The sequence below is a fragment of the Pelodiscus sinensis genome, chromosome 7 (assembly GCF_049634645.1).
Source record: "Pelodiscus sinensis isolate JC-2024 chromosome 7, ASM4963464v1, whole genome shotgun sequence".
Lineage (NCBI taxonomy): Eukaryota > Metazoa > Chordata > Testudines > Trionychidae > Pelodiscus > Pelodiscus sinensis.
The window spans coordinates 4,812,736-4,827,936 of NC_134717.1; the positions used below are offsets into that span (position 1 = coordinate 4,812,736).

The following is a 15,201-nucleotide window of genomic DNA, read 5'->3' on the forward strand; positions in this document are numbered from 1 at the left end:
CAATTGGTTAAACATACTTGGCCTTCCGAGTTCTGTGGTATTATCTATAGGTGCACACGGTGTGAGTAACTGACATAACCATGCACGGCATCAAGGAATAACAGAATTAAACAGAAGGAAAGTTTGGGAAAATACGCCCGTAAAAGTGAGTCGGATTAGATATGGGAAACCGTCTCCCCCAAGCTGTGTTGGAAACCCATTCATCTGAACCACTGAAAATGAGTCTGCACAAAGCCGTCGCAAATGTGACAAGGGAAACAAACCATGCACTGACAGTTGGCTTGCACAGATGACCTGACAGGTTTCACTCATCTTCCTCTGCAATTGCTCATTAATTCTCATCAGGGTTGTTTTTACAGCTGTGCTGAGCTGTTCCCCAGGGATCTGAACTTTAACGTACGGCGTGTTTGTCTTCTCCCCGCTGGATCCTGTGGAAGTGGCAAGTTTACCACAGGTTTTCTGTCACAGGCTTGCAGTGGCAATAGAACATACACATGTTGTTGGTGTCCATCGTAACCATGTTTTAGAGAGCGTGATACAGCAGGGCCAGGAAGCACTAGGACAGAGCTAAGAGGGAGAGATATAAACCCACAGCTAATAAAGGCATGGTTCCCCTGTAGACTAGGAAAGGCCACTACAGGGTAATTGAAGCACCTGTAACCAATTAAGGCTCTGTCAGGAACCCAATAAACCCTCCCTCCATCAGGCAGAAAGGATGGAGTGAGGAAAGAATGAGGAACTTGGAAGTGTGGTGCTGAGATTTAAGAGACTAGAATATTGGAGGAAGGGAGACTCCCTCCCCCAGCATCAAGGACTAAGGGTAACCTAACCAAGGAGGGGAGAAGATAAGAAACTGACAGAGTTTGAGAGGTGCAAGGGTTCAGACATCTTCCTTTCTTCCTTTTCCTGCCACCTATGGAGGCCACTAGTGGGGTTCTTTGTGTCCCACGAGCCAGAGAACTGGGATCTAAGTCTTCACTAGGAAAGGCCCTAGTCTTTGCTAGGAAAGGTCTGGGACCCATTGTACCAACCTCAGCCATTTTGCCACAAGAGGCTGAAGTGAAGTAGCTCCTGAATGGGAGAAAGGAAGGATATAGGAAAAGAGAAATTTACACTAACTTTCATGAATTGATAATCCATTATAGCACTTTCTCCCATACTCTTAATTTAACTAATGGAAAGCCATCTCTTGCTTTGCCACTTCAAAGACCCTTGCTGATTTCTGCTCTTTGAGATGTATTCCATCGTTACCAAAAGTCCATCTAAGCCCAGTATCCTGTCTGCTGACAGTGGCCAATGCCACATAACCCAGAGGGAGTGAACACAAGAGGGAATCATCACGCCATCCCTCTCTTGTCACCCATTTCCATACAAATAGAGGCTAGAGACACCATTCCTATCCTTCCTGGCTAATAGATAAGGTGGATGAGGGAATATTTGGCCTGAGGTCTGTTGAAGTTCATTTAATAAAAGGTATTTCCTTATCCACCATTTCTCTCTAATATCCTGGGACTAACTCTAATACCCTGGACCTAACCTCCATGAAACTGTCGAGCTCTTTTTGTAACTTTGTTGAAGTCCTAGACTTCACAACATTCTCTGGCAAGGAGTTCCACAGGTTGACTGTGTGCTGAGCGAAGAAAATGTCCTTTTGTTTGTTTTAAACCTGCTACCTATTCATTTATTTTGGTGACCTCTAGTTCTTCTATTATGGTGACAAGTAAAAAAACTTTTTCTTATTCATTTTTTCGACACCAGTCATGATTTTATACACCTCTATCATATCCCCCTTTACTCTCCTCTTTTCTAAGCTGAAAAGTCCAAGTATTTTTAATCTCTCTTCATATGGGACCTGTTCCAAACCCCTAATCATTTTTGTTGCCCTTTTCTGAACCTTTTCTAAATCGTTGTTTGCAATATTGTGGAAGAGTTAGTCCCAGGGTATTAGAGAGAAATGGTAGATAAGGAAATATCTTTTATTGAATGAACTTCAATAGACCTTAGGCCAAATATTCCCTCATCCACCTTGTCTAGTTGAAATATAGGCATTTATTACCCTATATATCACTAAAGATACTCCAAAATATACTACCTCGGCACATTTCACTGATAAAAGAACATGTTCACCATGCAGCAACTTTCTGTATGAACGGGTACAAATCATTTTCTTCACCTCTGACCTGAACAGCTGCATTTCCTACACTTGCAGGCATGCTGTCTATTTATGTGTTGTTGACCAACCACTTGAAGCAGACCACAAAATAGATTTTATATAGACAAAATTTTCTCTCTTTTTACTCTTGTTTTTACAAAACCAGTCTAATGAGGCAACAACAATAGCTTTAAGAGGTCAGATCCTACAAGGAAGCCTATAGAGAGAAATGGTGTCCCAACATACTACAGCCATATGCCAAAAGATTCAGTTTGCAGTGTTCCTATCGCTGGATTGTTTCTCCAATATTCTGGGGCCAAAGTAGGTGAGGGACTATGCTTTGGTGAACTAAGTTTTGCGGGTGAAAAGAAACAAGTATTTGAGCTACACAGAACTTGTTTTCATGTTTAGGAAAAGTTTCCATTAGGAATCCCTTAAGGTTGAGAAGGATATCTGTCTCGGGTTTTATTTCCACGGGTCTTTTGGAAATGAGGAACCCCATCTTTGAGTCACAGGCTCATTGCCAGACATAGCAGCTGGTGTTAGAAGTTAAGGTTGTGCAATGATTACTGAATTATGGTTTTCTGCCCTTTCTTTTTGGGGATTTTTCTGTGACCAGAGCAAGGCCATTTTCCTCAAAAAATGGATGTTCCATCTCTGAGGGTATGTCTACACTACATGGCTCCATCGACGGAGCCATGTAGATGAGCTTTCTAGACATAGCGAAATGAAGTGGCCATTTAAATAATCGCCACTTCATTTACATCAAAATGGGTGCCATGCTGTGCCAATCAGCTGTTTGGCGGCACAGCGCGGTAGTCTGGACGCTCCGTGGCCAGCATCAAAAGTCTTTGTTGACCGCCCTGTTATGCCTCGTGGGATGAGGTTTACCGGGATGGTCAACAAAGTCTTTTGATGTCAACCATGGAGCGTCCAGACTACCGCGCTGAGCTGACAAACAGCTGATCGGCACAGCGCGGCAGCCATTTTGATGTAAATGAAGCAGCGATTATTTAAATCGTCGCTTCATTTAACTATGTCTACAAAGCTCATCTACATGGCTCCGTTGATGAAGCCATGTAGTGTAGACATACCCTGAGAAGTCTTTTCCAGTTATCCTGGTTCTTTTCCAGTTATCCTGGTCCTGGGCTACTGTCTCCCAAATGATGCCACATCATTTGACATGAGTGTGGTGAGTCTCCCATTTTATGTTGAGGATCTTCCAAAGAAAGTTTTTCATGAAAGGGAGGGAGGGTGTTACAGCTAGTGTAAAAGACCTGGAAAAAAATTCTGAGTAGGTTGAAAGTTTGACACTTTCACTGACAGAAATTGGTCCAATAAAATATATTACCTCATCCGCCTTGTCTTTCCGATATCCGGTTATCATGGCTATAACAACACAGAATACACCAATACAAGATACAGAATTCACAAGACACATGGGTCTGTGAATCTAGGGACTTTCTGGGAGCTGGCTGATTAGCTAGCTGAAAATTCACACTCTCCCAGTCCAGATCCACACACTTGTCTGTAACCTGGAGTAATGCAATGTGTGGGTGTGGGTGGAGAGAGGGGGCAACATTTACTATCCTGAACCTGTTGTGTGTATTTGTGGAGTCTCCTCATGGATAGGATATGACAAAGACCCCTTGTTGTCTTCAAAAAAGGAAAATGTGGGAACAGAAGCCCTTCCCCTTGTATTCTTGGGTGATTGGCTCTATTGCTCCAAGTAGGAACAATGGAGCCCTTTCTATTTGCAGTAAGGTTCTGTGAGAAGGGTCCCTGAAGAAAGTTGGGGAGGGAGGTGAGCAGGCAGTAGGGAAAGGAATGGGACAGGATGTGGGTTTGTGGGAGAGGGAAAGTTCGTGGGGAACCCGGATCCCTGGGTTCTAGTCCAGGGCCCCTACACTAGCAGCCACAGTCGAGGTTGTTTTTCCTCCGACTTGGCAGCTTCTTCCCCTGGTCCACTTCCCCAAACAACCCCTCCAGATTGTCTCCCTCTGGTATCTGCTAACCAGCTCTCAGCTCACACGCAGCTTCTTCTTGTTCCTCCATTTCTCCTTCCGGTCCGTCCCTCTTTGTCTTCCCCCCTCTCTTTACCTAGGACAGGCCTTTTAAAACAACTCCACTGACTAATTGTCTGCAGGTATTGAGTGACTTGCCTGAGAGAGTCATCCAGTTAATTAACCCCAGGTGTTCTCCTGCCTTCATTTTATTGCAGCAGACTCTAGGGCTCCGTCTAGACTGGCAAGTTTAAAAAAACTTGCCAGCTGTCTACACTGGCCGCTTGAATGTCCTCAAGAAATCTGACGATCTCATGTAAGATTGTCAGTGTTCTTGAGGAAATACTATGCTGCTCCCATTCGGGCAAAAGCCCTCTTGCGCAAATGCTTTTGCACAAGAGGGCCAGTGTAGACAATGTGGTATTGTTTTGCGCAAAAAAGCCCCGATCGCAAAAATGGCGATCGGAGCTTTCTTGCGCAAAACCGCGTCTAGATTGGCACGGATGCTTTTCTGCAAAAAGGACTATTGCGGAATAGAATCCGTGCTAATCTAGACCCTCTTTTCCACAAATGCTTTTAATGGAAAAACTTTTCCGTTAAAAGCATTTGCGGAAAATCATGCCAGTCTAGACGTAGCCTAGTAGTTTACTCTGGAAAGAGAAAACCACTCCATCCAGTGCCCCATATGCCTGCCTACCATTAGAGTGTGTCAGGCTGCTGGTGTAGGTGTGTCACAATATAAAAATAATCCAACCACAAAGGGGCAACATGATATCTTTTCTCAACAGATGTCACTGCTGCTATTACAGTCGCTGGTGAGTTCTTGTTGAATTTAACAGTCTCTCAGGGTACGTCTAAACTACATGCCTCGGTCGACGGAGGCATGTAGATTAGCCAGATCGGCAGAGGGAAATGAAGCCGTGATTAAAATAATCGTGGCTTCATTTAAATTTAAATGGCTGCCCCGCTCTGCCGATCAGCTGTTTGTCGGCAGATCGGGGCAGTCTGGACGCGCCGCGCCGACAAAGAAGCCTTTATTGATCGGCACAGGTATGCCTCGTGAAACCAGGTTTACCTGTGCCGATCAAGAAAGGCTTCTTTGTCGGCGCGGCGCGTCCAGACTGCCCTGAGCTGCCGACAAACAGCTGATCGGCAGAGCGGGGCAGCCATTTAAATTTAAATGAAGCCGCGATTATTTTAATCATGGCTTCATTTCCCTCTGCCGATCTGGCTAATCTACATGCCTCCGTCGATGGAGGCATGTAGTCTAGACACACCCTCATTGATAATGAGGGCAACCCTAGCAGTGACAGAAACTATCAAATATCAAACAGAATGTTTTGAACATCCCACCACCTGAGTTTCCAGGTGAATTAGCAAATACTAGAATAGGGCTTCTCAAACGTCATTGTACTGCAACCCCTGAAGGCAACAAAAATTTCTACACAAACCCTAGAGAGAGGAACCAAAGCCAGATCCGGTCTGAACCCTGACACCTGAGTCAAACATCAAGCTCTCCCACTCCAGGTGGTGGGGAAGGGGGCGGGAATGACCAAAATTGAAGGCCAAAGACTTGACTCCCGGGCTGGTAGGAGGCTTAGCCTCAGGCCTGCTGCCTGAGGTTGAAGTTCTTGGGCTTCGGTCCTGAACCCCAATAAATCTAAGCCAGCTCTGGCAACCCCATTAAAACAGGGTCGCCACCCACTTGGTGTCCTGACCCAAAGTTTGAGAACTGCTGTGCTAGAATATAGTTGACAAGACATCACTAGGTTATTTAGAGGACTTCATCATCTAGAGCTATTAATGGAGATGCTTTCACTGACAGGAAATGCATATATAAAACAATTAAATTAATCTATAAAAGGAATTGAGTGGATGGGGAACTGTAATGATGCTTGAGGTCTGTGAATCAAGTTGAAGAAAATGACAGGAGACATTGATGGACATGAATGGTTGGTGTCTCACACAAACTGTTACTCCTGGAAAATAGGTAGGTTCTTTGTTTATCCCAGTCACCATTTCAATGTGTCCAAACAAAACAACAAAATGACCCATCCAGATTGCAAGGAACACATAATACTTCATTTACAACAGAAGAAGTGTCATGGTGTCTCTCGTTCTCCCTCCTCTGACATCACATCCTACACTAGAAGCCAGAGTGGATTATGCTACTCTAACACTTTCTGTCTTAACACTTAACAGTGTCTCTGTTCTTTTTTGCACAATACGCTTTGTTTTTTGCTGTCCTGAATGGGTATAAATTTGCAAATGTGCCCTGAGAAAGTGCTGGGTGCCTGAAAAGAAAAAAAAAAAAGCTACAGGAGTGGTGTGAATTACCTGGACCAAATTCAAATTGATGTTCACCCTGAAGCCTAATGACAGCTTTTAGAGACCCGCATTTGCAAAGAGAGATGCCTTACACAGACATGCAAATATGAAATGTATTTGCACATACTATTTGTGCTCACATCTGAAGTAACTCCACATACAAACAGATACTTGGCAGTGGAAGCAGCTGTCTACACATGGAGTTTCCTGGTTGCACACCTCTGCAGATACCCAAGTCTCAACCTTTAGAAATCATGGCCATAAATACCAAGATTGGAGTTTATTTCTTTATAGAAGTTTTCCCCTCTTTTATGAGAAACATTCAATTATTCAGTGACTGAGAGTACAAATTAAGCAGAATACCACTATTTCCACCACCCATCACATATGCGATCCTAAAGGTAAGTAAACCATTTCTCTAGTTTTACAAACACACATCATTATCACTTTAATGTCCATACTGGAGTTTTTCTACATTGACTTTAATTAATAAGCTCTCTCTGGGCTGTTGTAAATTTACAAAGAGAATGAGAAAGCAGATTTTTAGGCAAGGGTAGATGGATTCCCCCCATCCCCCACCCCCTAATGCTCTTTGCTTTATTTATTTGATTACTTTCTTGGTCAAATTTTGAATCAGGCTCAAGAACAGTAGCTAAAAGGCATAAAAATGACTTTCAGGTGGCAGCCACATCTCCCACCGAATAACCCAGAAGATTTAAATTCAATCTTTGAAAGGAGATTTCCGAAAGGCTTGTTCATTTCTTCCAAAATGCAAAAGTGACAATGCTTTAATTTCAGAGTAATGGTACAGCTTTATGACTTAGCAGTTTTATTTAATGGTCTAATTTACTAGGATATTATGCTGTCTGTAGTCAGTCCTGGGAGACAGTTTTACAGCATAGGACTTGAGCACTTGCAGTACATTTCAGACCTTCAGTATAGCTTCACCAATCCCTCCATCATCTGGCTAGAATCCGCCATGTTGCCTTTGACAGCACACAAATTACATTTGGAGGAAGGGGACGGGAGGAATTGGAGCAGATGGAAAACTGTTTTTCAATGAGTTCTGTATTGTTTAATTCACAATTTTATTCTTCATCTGGAAATCTCTCCACAGTGCTCATTTCACCCACTCCTTTGTGATTTAGGAGGTTTGTCACAAAACAAGATTATTCAGACTGATTAAATTGCCAGCAAGCCAAACATACAGTAAATGCTACACGAGCAAGAGGAAAAATGGCTGAGAGTTCACAGGACGTATTTGTCTTGTAGGGCCCTATAGTGAATACCAGATCTTGCCCTTAAAGTTGCCCCTACCACGACAAGAGCAATATGAACCCATCTGAGGACAACCTTTGGTCCTTCCACATTGCATTGCTTTTTAGCTGTGGCAGCAGTAAAGCAAGTACATATATATTCCCCAATGGAAATAAAAAAGGCAGCTCCTTAAAGGCCAGCGGCCACAATTCATTAAACTTTAAAATATAAATGTCAAAGCCACCACTTAACCGGCATGTTTATTTTTCTACCTTTCCCTGTTGGCTCCCAAGATGTGTGCGCTTGTGCAGCTCTCTCTCCATTTGCAGCCTCCTCCTCCTTTCTCGTCCATTTGGAGGCACTTCGAGAGAGCTTTTAAGCGCCACAATGCATCACCATGGAAACAGTTCTGAGTGGGTTCTCAGCAGGCCTTGGGCAGCCCCTACTCCTTCATGATAGAGATTGAATTGGGGCCCTGCTTTATTAGGGGACACAATGCGCTACTTTCCCAGAGTTTCCCAGCAAGCCCCTGAAATTTGCAGCCATTAGATTAGTAGAGATTGCCCTTCCACAGAGTCATGACTTTGGGCCAACGAAGGAGGAGGGAACAATGGGCGGGGGAGGTTTTTTGCACCACAGCACACACTCTTGCCATTAGAAATTTTATTCTGAGACCCAGAGGTGGCCAATCAACAGCCTTTCAGCCCATCTCTTGGTGAATGTCCGCCAGGGTGTTTTCTGTGGTAATCCCGTGTAAACAACCCATTAACCTCAGAGTGACTCAATCCCATTTGAAAATGAATCTCCTAAATTACCTATGAGCTTAAAGGCTAAGAGCAGCCACAGTTGAACACCTTAAAAACGTGAGACTAAAGGCGTACAGGAACGCAGCATGGAAAAATGCAAGCCCCGTGTTGGTTGTTTCTCAGTGCTCGCTAGAAATTGCTGTTGACAGTTGAAAAGCTCTGCTATAAAAACTAGTACAAATGTTAAGCCCTTTCCTTCTCTAATGAGACTCCAAAGTAGAAGTTTAAGAATGGTCAAAATCCAGAGTACCCAGGAAAATGTCAAATGTCAAATGCAAATCTCTTATGATGCCCTGACTATGGAAGGTACTAATAAACGCCAAGCACTTCAGGCATGTAATTTTGCCCATTGATTTCCATGTGAAATAGATCAAACTCTTAGACCATGTCTACATTGCAATCAGCAGATGTGCTTGCAACACATGGAAGCATTCCCAAGGTAGCACTGATTAAGATGGAGTGCTAAAAACATCAACAAAGCCAAATCAGCGCATGCTAGCTGCTGAAGTACGTACAGAGGGTCCTGAGGGAATGTGTATTCCGAAATCTCAAAACCAGGTAAAGATTCTTGAGCGTTAATGGGAGTTTTGCCCTTGACTTCTAATGTCAGTCTGTACAACGAAGTAGCTGCAGGCAACAAAATCAAAGGGAGTAGTATGTGACTATTAAAGATATGCATGCTGACGTGCTTTGATAGAATGAGGTCTTATTGCTGGCATGCAATTAGATAGATACCATGGGGGTTCAGGTAAGTGGATTGATTTGAATGAAAATATTGAACATTGCAGGAAGTGTGGAGAAAAACATTTAGGAGCGCTTTTTTAAAATCACAATGGTCAGTTGGACTGTTTAGATGTCTGGTCGTCCATTTCCAGCCGTGGTTCATACAACCCCTGTTCATGACTACAGCTTAAATACAATTTCTATGGAGTATTCTGCAACATGGAAATGAACACTGTTCTCAGTTCTGCAGGATAGTAGATAGTTGCATTTCAGGATCTGATTTTAATGTATAGAAAGTGGAACGTGGAGCCACAGATAGAACCACTATCTTATTCTCTGACACAAAGTTCCTTCATGGGCGTTTCCCAAACAAATTTCAGTCTAGCCTTAAATACCATGGAAGAAGTCTGTCCTCTTCCCTAGCTCTGGACCCCGTAAAAAAAGCTTTCAATAATGGATGAATAACGGTCTGAGATAAAATTAAGCATCGATCTTGTCATACAAACTTGTAAGTGTTATTGATTTGATGGTCCAGGGTCTGGCTACAATAAAACTGTAGAACAAAAGAAACAGAGTACTGGTATGACATCAGAACTGGTATGTGCATCAGAATCAAATCTTTCAGATGCTGAGGTTAAAATGTATTCCCAAGGACGTGTGAAGAGGTCACTTTAAGCACTCTCCATTATAGAGTAGCAATGCAAGTGCACGTTGCTGTGGGTTACATGTCTACAGGCTTAGTGGTGGAGGGAGTGGTGAAATACACAAGAGAGATCAATAGACATCAAGCAAAAGGGAAAAAAAAGACAGCAAGCATCACAGGACCATAAGCAATGCCACACCAGTTCAGACCAGTGGTCTGTCTAGCCATAAAGCCAGTTCATGACAGTGACCTCTGTCAGCTGCTTTAGATGGATGTTCAAGAGAAAGTAATAATAGGGGACATTTCTCCCCCACTTCCATTACACACCCAGGCTTTTCCGGAAAAACTGTCTACACTGGCCGCTTGGATTTCCGGAAAAGCACTGACGATCTCATGTAAGATTGTCAGTGCTTTTCCGGAAATACTATGCTGCTCCCGTTCGGGCAAAAGTCTTTTTCCGAAAGACTTTTGCGCAAAAGGGCCAGTGTAGACAGCACAGTATTGTTTTCCGCAAAATAGCCCCGATCGCGAAAATGGCGATCGGGGCTTTTTTTTGCGGAAAAGCGCGTCTAGATTGGCCACGGATGCTTTTCAGCAAAAAGTGCTTTTGTGGAAAAGTGTCCTGCCAATCTAGACGCGCTTTTCCGAAAATGCTTTTAATGGAAAACTTTTCCGTTAAAAGCATTTTTGGAAAATCACCCCTTCCTTCCCCAACCCTCTGACCCCACTCCACATACCCAAACCCTCTTCCCCCAATCCCCTGCCCAGATCACAATCCCCTCCTACCCTAGGTCACATCCCCAAATCCTTCACCCCAGTCTCTTGTCCTCGGTCACAATTGCTTTCTTCACCCAAACTCTCTCCCAGACTCCACTCTCCCTGCTGCACCCCGATCCCTTACCCAAGCTTCCTTCTGCATCCAACCTCCATTCCTGACCCTGAACTTCCTCCATTAATATCCTGGAAGAGTACGGCCCTCGACCACTTTTCAAATCTTGGCGTGACCCCCTGTGATGGGGTAGACAAAGCCCGACATCCCTGCTGGAGCCCTTTGAGCACCCTGGCTAGCAACAGGAGCAGTGGAGAGGCTTCTGGGCAGAGTAGAGCGGCAGCCTTCGCTGCAGCCAATCAGGGTGCAGCAGGCTGCTTATAAAAGGAGCTGCTAGGTAAGGCCTGTCAGTTCCTTCCTGGAGCTTGACCCAGGCAGACTTCAGGGCTGACTGGAGAACACCAGCACTCTGGACAGCTCTGAGTGGGAGCTGGTCATCGTACCTCATGGGATCTAGATCCTGCTGCTGAAGGCTAGCCAAAAAGCCAAAGACAACCCTGCAGAACCCTGGACAAGGGGAACTCAGCCACAATGCCCTAGAGAAGGGCTGGTGGAACAGCATCCCGGGGCAGTGGCCCAGGGACATGACAGCAACTAAGTACATTGAAACTAAGCAGGTAACTGCTACTTACAGGGTCCCTGGGCCGGGACCCAGAGTAGTAGGCAGGCCTGGGTCTCCCTCAGCCCCCTGCAAACCACACCCGGGGGGAGGGAGGGAAAGAAGAGGCCTGATCACCAGCCACTGACTGGACACTGCCTCACCTACAGATAGGCGAGTAAATACTGTGAGATCCCTGCTCCCCCACTCCCCCCAGCCACCAAGGGTTGCTCGCACAAAGAATGGAACCTGTTACACCCCCTGTCAAAAATTATTGCCCATCCCTGATGTAAGGCTCATTCTGTGTCCAGGGTGCTCAGAAATTAATTTGGAGAGGAGATGTGGTGGTCTAACACAGCCACAATTACCAGCCGAGAAGAGGGTATGGTGTAGTCCCCCAGCTGTAGATGCAACCAGTGTAGAGTGGGGAAGAGTAGGGTAATGGTCCCCATTCCTTCCCCTTCTCAGTCAGCTATATTTTGACATCTCCCTCCACAGGGTGAAAGAGGGGAGAGAACTCATCTCAAAGATTTAATGTCAAAATCTGTTCTCACTCAAGCAGAAACAACTCTCCACGTGAATTGCACTCAGATCTCTGAGGGAAGATTTAACTGAGATTTATATTTTATTTTAAGCTATAGGAGCACAAGCTTGAAGAGTCATAACTAAATGATGGTCTTTCTAGGTTCCTACTTTGGCTCCCACTTACATGGCAGCCATCTGAGCTGCTCCTAAGGGCGAGAAGATACAACGATATTTCTCATTTACTTCCATGGTGGTTGGAGGAAAGTTGGAGGGTTCATCTGTATTTTGTAAACATGATTATTGAATATAAAAAAAATCATTGTGGTAAGTGAAGATATTGTGGTAAGAAAGCTTGGGCAAAGAATTGAGCTCTGCAATTAGTTCAGGTTAGCAGTCAATTCTTGCTTCATTAGGCTAGGAGTTCTACAGTGTTAGCTCCATTCTGGTGAAGACTCCATCTTCTGCAGCCATGACTCTTTGTGTATTGGGAGACAATCTCGTTGTTTCAGATAATGAGCCTCTTATGAGAGGTTATGGTCACATGGTGAGTTTCCTCCACAGTGCCCACCAAGCGTCTCATCCTAACTTGAAAAGTATCTCCTCTCTCTAGTGAGAGAAAGGATGCCCTATTATGTTCTATACTAATTAAGGTCCTCCTTCTGCAAACCCTTACAGGACATGTGTCTGACTGTCATTAGGGATCATAACGAGCATCTGATGCTTTGAGCAGAGACCACGCATGGTACTGAAGTACATGTATACCTAGACTTTAGTAAGGTATTTGATATGGTCTTGCTAGAACTTATCAATAAACTAGGGAAATACATCTTAGATGGGGCAACTATATGTGGGTGCATAACTGGCTAGATAACCGTTCTCAGAGAGTAGTTATTAACATTTATCAGTCAAGAGCATAACAAGTGGGGTTCTGCAGGGATCTGTTTTGGGACAGATTTTGTTCAATATCTTCATCAACGGTTTAGATGATAACATAGAATGTATGCTTATTACATTTGCAGATGATACCACACTGGGATGGGTTGCAACTGCTTTGGAGGATAGTTTAATAATTCAAAATGATCTGGACAAATTGGAGAAATGGTCTGAGGTAAATAGGATAAAGTTTAATAAGGACAAATGCAAAGTGCTCCACTTAGGAAGAAACAATCAGTTTCACACATACAGAATGGGAAGTGATAGTGTAGGAAGGAGTACTGCTGAAAGGAATTTAGGAGGTCATAGTGGACCACAAGCTAAATATGAGTCAACAGCGTGACATTGTTGCAACAACAACAACAACAACAAAAAGCAAACATGATTCTGGGATGCATTAACAGGAGTGTTGTGAGCAAGACATGAGAAGTCATTCTTCCGCTCTACTCTGCGCTGATTAGGCCTCAGTTGGAGTATTGCATCAAGTTCTGGGTACCATATTTCAAGAAAGATGGAGAAATTCGAGAAGGTCCAGAGAAGAGCAACAAATATGATTAACGGTCTAGAAAACATGAGCTCTGAGGGGAGGCTGAAGAAATTGGGCTTGTTTAGTTTGGGGAAAAAAAAGGCTGAGGGGGGACATGATAGCAGTTTTCAGGTATCTAAAAGAGTGTCACAGGGAGAAAGGAGAAAATTGTTCTCCTTGGCCTCTGATGATAGAACAAGAAGCAATGGGCTTAAACTGCAGCAGGGGATATTTAGGTTGGAGATTAGGAAAAGCTTCCTGACTGTCAGGATAGTTAAACACTGGAATAAATTGCCCAGGGAGCTTGTGGAATCTCCATCACTGGAGATATAAAATAGCAGGTTAGACAGACATCTATTAGGGAAACTATAGACAGTATTTGGTCCTGCCAAGAAGGCAGGGGACTGGACTTGATGACCTTTCGAGGTCCCTTCCATTTCTAGTATTCTATGATTCTATGTGGTAGAGTTTCTACCTAACTATCCAGGTTCCTTGTGATTCTCCTGAATCTTGCATAAGTATAGCAAAGAGACAGCTTGGTTAAGCAACAAATAAGTATTTAAAGTTTATGAGAGCTTGTAAAAATAATACTGAGGGTTGATTAAAAATTGGGATGTTTATGAAAAATGCCATGACATCTTTTCACGAAGAAACATTTGTTCTTTTAGCCATACAAGTCCTGCATGTCTGAGTGGTAGAAATCATGCAGGCCAAAATTGTACTTCTAGCTGACATTAATCCATAGAAATCCTTCACAAGTTTCCTTTCATCACAAAATCTATCAACCCACCGACTTTTTCTACCATCCAACTATTCACAGCTCTGTGGTTCTCTTAATGATACAAACAGAAAACATGTCATAAGACGACACTAAGAGCCAGTGTCAAACATTGATTCCCATGCAGCCCCCTTACCAGTGATATTGCAGAAAACCCGGAATGGTGCAAGAGGTCCACTTCCATCAGCATCAATGTGGAAGAAACCAGAGGTCTTTCCCTTGTGACGATAGGCTTCACACGATTGTTCATAGATGGCTACAATACAGAGAGATACAGATTACTTCAAACACACAGCGGGGGCACTGGTAAGCAATCGTTAGTGGCATTATTTATCCCTTTGATTGACTGCTGGCTTGTGTTTCTGGCCTCAGTTCAGAGAACAGGAATTAAACATGCTTGAGTGCTTTCCTGGATAGAGATTAATCTAAACATGTGCTCTCCTGAACTGGGGTCTTAAGCAATGGGATGCTGGTATTAACTGCTTAAAAGGACTCAACAAGTAATTAGGTGTGTGCCTTTGTCCAACTGAAGGTATGTAGCATACAGTGGAGAACAATAATCTACATATAACTGATAACATGGACACCTCGGACAGCCTGGACAATATAGATTACAGTGGCCCTATGCCTTCCCTGGAGTAGCTGGCTGGTTCCCCTTTAAAGAGAAGCTAAGTATTTCTTTCATTGTCCACAACCCTAGCGGAAAGGACCCACAATTGGTCTCTCCTAGGAAGACAAAGGTTCAGAACCACTCAGAGCTCCATCTGAGTGGAGGTCAAAGCCAGCTCATCCCCTTATTGCGATACAACAAATTCCTGTTTTTTTCTCCAGGTATCTCTCTTCCTATGCTGAAGAGAAAGCTTCAATACACATAATTTCAGAGGTTGGGGGTAAATGATACAAGCAGAGACTGTCACCACAGTGCAATAAAAATGTGCTAAAAACTACCCAAGGGTAAAAAGGGTTCTTTTGATTATACATGTCTTCAGACTGCAGGCAATAGATGACAAATCTCAATACTTAATTTATCCCTCGGGCACTATCCGATGGCTAATATTGACCTTAGGCCCATTAAGAGTCATATATGCACATATGTTTTT

General features: G+C 43.7%; 1 protein-coding gene across 1 annotated transcript in view; it reads right to left on the reverse strand.

The window, feature by feature from the left end:
• Nucleotides 1-15,201, reverse strand: part of CNTNAP5 (contactin associated protein family member 5) — a 461,788-nt gene that overhangs the window by 145,130 nt on the left and 301,457 nt on the right. The window contains exon 12 of the mRNA XM_075933060.1: nucleotides 14,238-14,357. Coding sequence (XP_075789175.1) covers nucleotides 14,238-14,357 — 120 coding nt within the window. The remainder of the gene's footprint in view (nucleotides 1-14,237; nucleotides 14,358-15,201) is intronic.